This window comes from Anthonomus grandis, chromosome 2 (genome assembly GCF_022605725.1).
Source record: "Anthonomus grandis grandis chromosome 2, icAntGran1.3, whole genome shotgun sequence".
Taxonomy (NCBI): domain Eukaryota; kingdom Metazoa; phylum Arthropoda; class Insecta; order Coleoptera; family Curculionidae; genus Anthonomus; species Anthonomus grandis.
The window spans coordinates 14,820,669-14,831,506 of NC_065547.1; the positions used below are offsets into that span (position 1 = coordinate 14,820,669).

Below are 10,838 nucleotides of genomic sequence, written 5' to 3' on the forward strand. Positions count from 1 at the left end.
GACAATTGCATGGAGCAAAATAAAAAAGAAAATAACATTCTAGTGACCGGAATTCAAGTGCAGGAAAATAAATCAGTGAATGAAATTACCCAAATTCTGTTAAGTTCTATGGGACTAAACTTAAACCCTGAAGATATTGTTACTTATATAGAATAAGAACACGAAACGACGAAAATCCTATTATAATAAAATGTGAATCGAGGGAAGTAAAACGTAAAGTTTTTCAGCAAAGAAAGGCTATTAAAACTATATATACAAAAAATTGCAAATTTGGAGGGCCAAATAAACAAATTTATTTTAATGATTAACTGACAAAATATAATCAAGAACTATTTAAAGCAGCCAGGGAATATAAAAGAAAAAATTTTAAAGCTGCATACTGCTTGAATGGTAAGATATTTATCAAAAAAAGTGATGTAGACAAACCAATAAGAATATTTTGTATAGAGGACTTAAATATGTAAATAGATTTATTTACGTACAAAAGTACTATGTATGTATATAATATAAGAAAGATGTAATTACTTGGTCTACAGAACTTGGTTTAAAAATTCTCTATGTAAACATCAGAAGCCTTAGAAATAAACTTGAGGAGATAGAAGCATTAGTCAAATTACATATGGAACCAGATGTATTAGTATTCACCGAGAACTGGATTTATGAAAATGAAGTTCACTTTCACAACCTTAATGGATATAAACCAGAACATAATTGTAGAGAAAAAAGCGGTGGAGGTATATCGGTTTATATTAAGTCAAACATAAATTATGAGATAGAAATAAATAAATCCTTGAATGGCTGTGACTGGTTGACAATAAAATTAGTAAATCCCAAAAATTAAAATAATTAGTGTTTATCGGCCCCCCTCATCCGACGCTAGATTGTTCATCAATGATCTGGACCAAATGATGAATGATGTTAAAGAGAAGACAATAATAGTGGGTGATATGAACATTAACCTTTTTGGTGACAGTGACTTAAAAAAGTATTATGAGGCCATGGTAATTGGCAATGCTTTTGAGTTTATCAATCGTACAGAAGCAACAAGAGAAACTGTAAATACTGCAACACTCATTGATCACACTATAACCAACATATTAAATTTAAATAGCAATGTCGAATACTTCATGCATACCATGACGGATCACAAAATACAAAAAATAGAGCTTGTCATGGCAGCAAAAAATTGAAATTAAACATGTAAAGTCTGAGCGTTTTAAAATATTATTAACAGAAAAAATAGAAAATAGTGAAATAAATAATTTTGAAACATTAATTAAAATAATACAAGAAGCCAAAAAAGAATCAACTGTAATAAAAACAATAACAGATAGAAATAAATGTTGGATCAATGAAGAATTTCTACGATTAGTTAAGCAGAGAGATAAAATATACGTACAAGCACAAAGAAATCCTAACAACATAAATATAAGGGAGGAATTTAGAAACTTGAAAAATCAGTGTGAATCCCTCAGAAAAAAATTAAAAAATAAATTTGTAAATGGCCAGATTGAACAGGCAAGTGGAGATAAAAGAAAAACATGGCAAGTCATAAATAATACTATACACAATAAATATAACAGAAGTGAGAACAATGATATTAAATACATACAAATAAACAATGAAAAAATATATGATAGCCAGGAAATTGCTGATACCTTAAATGATTACTTTCTAAACGTTGGAAATGAAATAGGGAAAAAAGTTGAACAAGAAAGAATGGCGGTAGGATTGGACACTATATTTGAGGAGGAGGCTCAAGACAAAACTATCTTTTTAACACCAAGTACAGATAAAGAAATCAATGAAATTATAAATGAACTAAAAAAAATGCAGCTCCTGGGAGTGATGAAATTACAACCTCTGATATAATAAATGTAAAGACCTTGGTAATACCTATCCTGGTTTGCTTGTTGAATGAGATGCTTAGTAATGGATATTATCCAGAGTGTTTAAAGGTAATAAAAATCATACCCATTCATAAAGCAGGAAATCAATATAAACCAACAAATAAAAGGCTCTTATTTTACTGCTATCTAAAATTGCCGAGAAACTAATCAAAAGAAGGATAAGAAAATTTATAGAAAAAACTTTTAAATTTGATCCACAACAATATGGATTCCAGAAATCTAGCAATACGGAGGCGGCAGTGATTGAACTACAGGATCATATAACAAAAGCTCTCGATGAGAAATGTCATGTGTTAGCAGTGTTCATTGATCTTCAAAAAGCTTTCGACACAGTTAATATTAAGATACTGCTTAAGAAACTATTGTCAATGGGCTTTAGAGGCGCCTAGAAATTAATAGAATCTTATCTGGTGAAACGTAAACAGTATATAGTTAGAAAAGTTTATAAAGAACCGGTGACATCAACAGGCGGCAAAATCCGCGCATCTCGTTATTCTATCGATCGGGTCAGATGACTATGTCGAGGTCTGAAGACAGTGGAGGCGGCGTACTTGTTGAAATTATTAATATTTATTTGTACTAGAGTTTAAATAGCCCTAGATTTTTAGTAGCTATAGCTAGCGATATTATAAGTGCGTTTGATTTAGTTGAAATACCAACTAAGAATGCATATATTTGAATTTAATTGCTCCGAGATTCGTTTTAAAAAATGTAGATAAATTAAAATTATATTTTTTAGCATTGTGACGTGCGCATAAAAAATCTATTAAAAAATAGTTTTACTTACAGGAGGATGCAGTTGGCTAATTATTTTTAAAACAGGACTTCAAATAGGTAGCTGAAAATTATTCTTTATTCGCATTTTTTTTAAGGATTAGGTATTTTAAACGACTTGTGTAAAGAAACAAATTGGTATAAGCTTAAAGTTTTATTTCATTATTTTACATATTATATATTTTTATTCACTATCAGATAGTGTATTACAACCTAAATCAGATTCATCCAATGAAGACCATTCGATCTCTTCATCAGATGAGCCTGTATTTACTGTAAATTTTAAAGAATCCAATGCTTCATCAAAAAGGTGATGACTTTTAAAATATTGTTTTTCTATGTTGTCTATATGGTTGCAAATATTTATCCACTCTTGAAACTTGTCAAAGTTTCGACATCCGCCAATTTAAAAGTGGAATTTCTGCTTGCCACCTAATTCTTAACAGTTGCCCAAATTTTCTCTATCGGATTAAGCTCTGGGTGGTATGGAGGCAAACGTAACACAATGCGTCCATGCTTTTCCATTAGGTCATCCAACTTGGTTTTTACAGGATACTTTTTTTATTTTCAGACACTATTTCATATAACTGTTTTGGTGAGTTTTGCATCAAATGTAAAATTACGTTCCTTGAGCCAGTCAACTATTTCCTGCTTTTTACTTCCAGATGTAACATTCTTGACTACAGGCACATTGTGATAAGCTGCATTGTCTAATACTAGGACGGAACTAGGCAGTAAATTTGGAATTAACTGATTTTCGGCCCATTTCATGAAGTTGTGATGGTTCATGTCATCATGATATTCTCCGCTTTTTGACCCTAAAAAGAGAAGAATAAAAGATTTTAAAATAATCAAAATATCAATATTGATAATGGTAAAAGGTTGACTAAATATTATAGCTGAAAATATGGGTAGGGAACTGGGACTGAAAAGTATAAGTACCCGCTTATCCAATCAACGAACTAAGATTATCATTTCTGCGTATTACATTTTAATATCATTTTTGGTATTACTTTATATAGAAATAACTAAAAAAATTTACCTGAGCGAAAAATCAGTAACCCATTATTTACGAAACCATTTCTTCCTCCAGCATGAAGAATTATCAGTCTCTGTCCTTTGGAAATGGGTTTTCTAATTCTATAATTTTTAACAGTAATTAATTTTCATTTATTTTTTTAAATTATTAGACAATTGAATAATTTAAACCAATTTTACTTACCTTTTACAATAAAAATCGGATAGTCTAACTAAAAAAACTATAGTCTATTTCACTATTATACTTAAAAAAAAAACACACACAACAGATTTTAAATGCCTTATAACACGATTAACTCACTTCCCGTACGAGACGACACTAAGTAGGCCTTCAGGCTACGTCATAGGCTTTAAATCCCCGGTAGGCACAAAGAAACGAAGTACGGCGGCTGCTTTGTTCTTGCGGTTTCTTTAATATGAAGCGAGAGAAAATATATTGCGGTCGTCTTTTCTCTCTGCCACCGGATTTTCTATCGATTTTGCGTTAAAAAATGGGTTTGTGCGCATATTGAGCAGCCGGTTCTTTATAAACTTTTCTACCTATACAAGTGTGAACAACAAAGAAAGTAAAATCAAAGAGACTATCATGGGTGTAACACAGGGATCTGTCCTAGGTCCGCTGCTCTACCTTATTTACATGCACAGTCTGTCAAAAGCCACCCTTAACTGTAGATACATAACTTTTGCTGATGATACCGTTTTGCTGTTTGTCGGTGAGTGTCTTAAAACATTAGTCAAGGAAACAAATGTGTATCTAGCCAGATATCACAAATGGTTATTAAGAAATAATTTAAAAATAAATGTAAACAAAACTGTATATATGGTATTTAGAAATAAAAATAAAAAAATAAGTGAAACAGACATTAAAATAAACAATAATCTAATTAAAAAAGTTGACTGCTACAAATACCTTGGACTGTATATTGATGAAGAATTAAATTACAAAAATCACATCTGTCATGTACAGAAGAAACTGTCCAGTGCTTGTGGTGCTATCAAAAGATGTGCGAGTTATTTGTCTGGTGAAATGAAAAGAGCGGTGTATAATGCGTTGTTTAAATCACATCTGCAATACATGGGTACTATTTGGGGATCAACAATGAAAACTCTGGTAAAGAAGCTTCAAAGACTACAAAATCGGGCTATAAAATACCTTTATAATTTACCTAGGTTGTTTCCTACTGCTCAATTATATAAAACATACCAATTTTTAAAAGTTGAACAGATAATAAGTTTGGAGCGATGTAAGTTATTAAAAAAAAATATAAATAATGAACTTAAAACTAAGGAAACTTTAAATAAGAGTAGTGACTTTCACAATTATTTAACGAGGGCAAGACAATGTGTTTATCTAAGATCAAGGACTGACAAGCGGAGAAACGGTGTAATTAGCCAGTCAATAAGGTGCTATAACGAACTTCCACCATTTATTGTAAATATAAAAAAAACTAGTGTGTTTATAAAAAAACTAAAAAAACATTTGGCGGAATTAAATGCTGTGCCTGAATGACCTATTTTGTTGAAACTAAAGTTTTATATTGGAGAAAATTTATATAGTTTTGGTATTTTTTGTTTTGGGGTTGATTTGTGGGTTAAAGGGATAAATATTGAAAGTGTTAATTTTTTTTTGTTTTTGTTTATCTAAGCTTATATTATCATGTATACTTAACTGACTATTTAATTCAAATGTTAAAATATTCCTAATGAATGACTTGTTATCAGTTTTGTAAACTGTTTTAAGTTCAGTAATAAAGTTTATTAAAAAAAAAAAAAACGTCCAAAAGCCAAAAAACTATTTACAATTTAAGGGAATTTCAAGTAGAAAAGTATTTAAAGTTTTGAAATTTAGGAACTCTTAGATTATCATCTTACAACCACGACCCACAACTTAACTCAGGTTAATCCAAACTTTTATGTATTGACATAAAAAAATAAACATATTGACAAAAAATACTAACTCTACAACCAACAACACACCTACAAACAAATTACACCTAAACAGGTGTAGTACAGAAAATAAACATAAATAAAAATGTGAAAAATAAGATTTTGAAAGGCTGCCATTTTGCTATGGGTCGAAGTAATGACTTAATATTCTAGGACCATAAAGTATTTAGTGGGAGCTTTCAAACGAAGTAATTTCTTCTATGTTTGCAAGCTTTCTGAAGTTTTGCAAAATGAGCTAGGGACCAAAAAATAATATTTAGGCTACTAATGATGTGTGCCAAATTTCAAATTTTTTTATAAACGCATTCAAGATAAGAGCGGGGGGAAGGGGAGATTTAGCAGTGCACTGCATATGTGTTATCAACACTACACTAACTATTTAGCCAAAGTTGCATTACTGTTATTATCTTAATTAATGTCGTTAACACTTAAGTGGCTAGAAGTAGAGTAAACTAGGTAGTTTGATTTTGATCAATTTCAATAAAGTTTTCGATCTAAATAATGACAGCGTATTAGTTTCGACCCTCCATTATATTCAGCCACTATGGCTCACCTTCTTGTTCGTCATTTTTATTGAACCGAATGCTTATATCATTTTGACGTGGATGATACGCGCCTATACTGTTTATTTCTCATAAAAGATTCAGCGACGTATAACGAAAAACTCAATTGCTCGACTTAAGATATCAAATGACTATCAATAATTGCCTAAAAACCCAAATCATCTGTTACTGTTTTCAAAGGCAAAGCTCATATACCTACGCCTAATTCAGAACAATCTTGAAAGCTTTAAATGTTTTTTTGTTGGATATAAGCACATTTTCTAGATTTCGATAAGCCTAAAGAGTATCTAGGTTTTGTACAGATATCTGCGCAGACATGGCCTTTTTTTCCCCATGTATATAGGATATTATATACTAATTATATACTCGAAAAACACAATACATAGAGAACCAATACAAAATTTCTAACTCTGTAATTGGAAGCAAAAACACTTACAAATACCTTGGAGTAGTGTTTCAACAAAATTTGAAACTTATTGAACATTATCGGTTTATCGTTGGAAAGACATACATAATGGCTTCTTTAGGATTGAAACCCTAATATCCTCAAAAGCCTAATACTCCAAGACCTCACTTGAAGTATGCCTCTATTATATGATTATACGAACCACAAGTCAAATTCAATGTTGATATGATTGAAAAGGTTCAAAAACGATTCTTAAGATTCCTTTCTGACAGCAAGTAATCATGTATGGTCTATCATACATGATTTCCTATAATGTTATGTTAACTTGTTACATGTATTAGCTCTATTGATTATTTTATTTGTTGGCTTATCAAATAAATATATTACAAAGATGTTACACTCCTTAACAAAACATTATATTTATGTTTTCCCTCTATTAGAGGTTGATAAGTCAGTATTCCTTTATTTTTTTTTTGAATCTCCCCAAAGAGGTAAATTGTACATATAATTCTGCAAGCACAAAGATTCTGGAGAATATAAAAACCTGCAATGTTTGAATATTCTGAACCTTGAGGCAATTTTTCTAGGGTACAACTTATTTTCCACAATTTTTTTTTGAGAATATTTTAACAAAATAGTAAGAATAGTATATTAGTTCCAGTGTTTTAGTAGTAAAAAGAGCATTGCCTTCTCAATAATTTCATATAAGAACATTTTTTGTATATCAAAGACTTTCTGAGTTAAAGGCTATTTTGTAAACCAAGGTCCACCAAATCTGGAGCTTTGAAATGTGTTGAAATTTTTTTTAGCATACTACAGGCATTTCATTGGGGCATAACTTAGAAGCTTCTAGAAATAATTTAAAATTTCTTTTACATTAATGTAAAAAAGATCTCGAGAATCAATTTGAGGGTAAAAACATGACTCTGGCTTAAAGATTTGGGTTAAAGTTAATGTTGTTTTGGTTTGGTTGGGAAATTTTTTTAGGGAATTTTCACTACTTTTGAATTTTTTTTTCCAATTTAATAATAGAAAATTCTTTAGAAGGTTTTAGTCCCAGAATGAGCATTTCTTTCTCAATAATTTTATATAAAAACATTTCTTGCACCTAAAAAACTTTTTGACTTAAAGACAATTTTAACAGCAAAGGTCCAAGAACCTACCACTAAATAAAGCTTTAAATTTTAAAATGCATTTTTTTTTAAATTGGAATTTAGGCGTGAATTTGAATTCACAGGTATAACTGTTAACGCGATTTTTTATTCGCTGTGAATATAACCTGTGAACGTAAATTCACGATTGAGCGACGGTGGGCAAGTTTGCTTATCAAAGTATTACTATTCTGTGTTTATTGTGTTAAGGATAGTTCATACCCAGATACAAATATTAAGGGGGCTAAAAGTAAATAAAAATTGGAGACAATATCATTGACAATGACAACAATGATTCATTGTTGTCACATTTGAAAAAATATATATTTTCATAGACATTTTTAAAGCTAATATCATAATATCCTAATAAGAAATAATTGTGTTTAAAAGTTTAAAATAATAATAAAAAACAAACATATTTTAATATTCGGCCTTCCTCAGAAATAGATAAATTAAAATATTCTATCATAATAAAAATCCAGTAAAAAAAAAGTAAATAAGCATGAAAATATAAAATATGTACAATAAAAATAATTTATAAAAAATAATTTTTCTCTCATTCTTCCCCACAAATGAGAGAGACAGATAGACGATGGGAGTAGGATAGTCTGTTTAACGACAGCCAATCTCTGATGAATGAATTACTTCTTTCGGTTAATTTCAACGCGCATTCGTTTGTCTGAATGTGAACGCGCCTTTCTCATTCACATTTTGACATTTCACAGTTTTTTTAAGTTGTCATCAAGTCATGAATGTGATTTTTTATTCACAGTGAAATTTTGCTCAACCCTAAATTGCATTATTGACAAGTCCTATTGAAATTTGTATGATTTTCATTTTTCCACAAAAGTTAACAAGAATCTGAACAGTGTTAAATACTATACACCACAAAATAAAAACTTCTAATTCAATATCTTTTATACAGTATTTCTTGATATAAATTACTTACCGATTGCGGCACACTTGTGGGTCCAATTCCAAGCTCTTTGACCAATTTGCCAGCCAACTCCAATTTTTGATTGCAATCCAACAGTTTCAAATAAATCCTCAGATCTGAGACACAACAAGGCTTATGTCCGAATTTCCTAAAGTATTCTATAAAGAGTTCAATTACATCTCCAAAAATCTCTTCAGTTTTCATATTTTTCTCCCTTAACCTTAAACAAAGTTCAAACCTGGCAAGATAGGTCCCTCTAAGTGAAAAACCTCAAAAAATAAATCATTAGTATATTTTAACATATAGTAGGGATAATTTTATCTTACTGTTTCTAGCACCAACTTCAAGCACAGAGCAAATAAACTCATGACATTTTTCAGCTGAATTGTCTGGGGTATCAGATTCCCCCACTGGTAAAGAATTATCTCCATTCTCTGTGATGTTACTCAATTCAATTGCAGAATGAATATAATCTTTCCATACATTCCAAAAATCAAAAGTTTCATTTAATATAGCTTTACAAAGTACATTGATCTGATGCCACTTTTTCAACTTTTTAAAGTAATCTAGTTTTAAGTGGGACAGGTTAGAACATTGAAGCTTCTCTCCTAAGGGGCCTTCCAGTAAAGCAATTATCTCTTCATATTTCCCTAAATGGTCTAATATTAACATATACAATTGAACCTAAAAATTAATTTTGGATTAAGTATTATACAAGTATAGAAGTTATCAAGTACCTCTTGCTCAGCATCCACCTTGTTGTCGTCAATAAACTTTTTCATCATTCTTTCAGCTAAACTTAACAAAAGTTTCTTTTTGTCTGGGTTGCTTGCACCTAAATATTATAATGATTACATAAAACAATCTAAATTTTGCAAAAACCTATCAACCTTCTCCCCTAGTTGCCTGCAGTACAATGCTCATAACATTCCAACAATAATATGGATTTTTAGGTTTCTGCTTATAGAGGGTCATAGCACATTGTTGCTGAGCTTTGAAATCATTTACTCTAACGTAACTCATGAAAAGATGGGTATGTAGTTCCTCATTTGTTGGATCTAGTTTAACAGCAGTTTCATATAATTTGCAAATCTTTTCCACTAAAAGGACAACATCAAATATTAGTTGGAACATGTGTGCTTAGTCGAAATCAACTGATAAAAAGGGAAATAACATAAAATTAATGAAACAATTATTCTTTTTTTAAGACTAATGTAATACTAACTTTCTCTCATTTCCCTATAACACAGAGTCATTGCCTGTAAAGTGGCATTATCTAATGGACTTTCGGTACTCTCAATATTTAAACTATCGAGTATAGCAACAGATTCTGACTCCTTCTGCATTCTGCAAAGGGTAAGGGCTTTCAGGGCCTCGGCGCAGGGCAAATTGGGAGTCTTCTTCAGTACCTTGTTGCATTCTTGTAAGGCTTTTTTATTGTTTCCACTATCTAACCAGTCTAAAAACATTTGAGCATAGTTTATTTATAAGAGTTTGGTTCAGTAATGTTTTCAAATGTTTTACCATAAATTGGTCGTAATCTTCTCTCCAGTACCGAAGAATCGGTGTTTTGCACGTGTCTGGACATTTTTTCCTAAAATAAATGATCTTGGGAGGTTAGGACCAAGGACCCCCGGCTACTCTAAGCGGGAATACGCGATTTTGGAGCAAAATTTAAATTAAAACGCTATCAAAAATTTGTAAGTCGATAGAGTATGAATTAACGTATAAAATTTAAATGCTCGTTAGGTATAAGAGAAGGTTGTTTATATTAAAAAAACAAATCTCAATTCACCCACCATTACCATTTTTTTCTCTTCAAACACAAAAGGTTTTGACGTTTGACTTTGACAGTGACATATGTCAGTCAGGTTTTATTCGACAATCAGGCAACACCGAAAAAATTTGAATGTAAACCTTAAGCGAGGTTCTCACGAGGCGATTTTTGTCGGTCAATTTAAAATCGCTCTCGAGTTGAAATGACAATCGTTCCATCAGAACATGTTTTCAATAAAAATCGTTCAATTTTTATTGAACCACAAAAAGTTGCCTGCCCGTCAACTTTTTGAGCCGAGTCGACGAAAATTGCAAGGGAGTTGAAACTTGTTGAAC

At 30.9% G+C, this 10,838-nt stretch overlaps 1 protein-coding gene across 1 annotated transcript in view; it reads right to left on the reverse strand.

The window, feature by feature from the left end:
- LOC126750379 (phagocyte signaling-impaired protein) overlaps positions 1-10,564 on the reverse strand; it is a 63,056-nt gene extending 52,492 nt beyond the window's left edge. Inside the window, exons 1-6 of the mRNA XM_050459998.1 lie at positions 10,251-10,564; positions 9,952-10,185; positions 9,617-9,826; positions 9,464-9,561; positions 9,053-9,410; positions 8,739-8,995 (exon numbers count right to left, since the gene is read on the reverse strand). Coding sequence (XP_050315955.1) covers positions 8,739-8,995; positions 9,053-9,410; positions 9,464-9,561; positions 9,617-9,826; positions 9,952-10,185; positions 10,251-10,314 — 1,221 coding nt within the window. The 5' untranslated portion in view covers positions 10,315-10,564. The remainder of the gene's footprint in view (positions 1-8,738; positions 8,996-9,052; positions 9,411-9,463; positions 9,562-9,616; positions 9,827-9,951; positions 10,186-10,250) is intronic.
- Between the last annotated feature and the right edge of the window lie 274 nt (positions 10,565-10,838).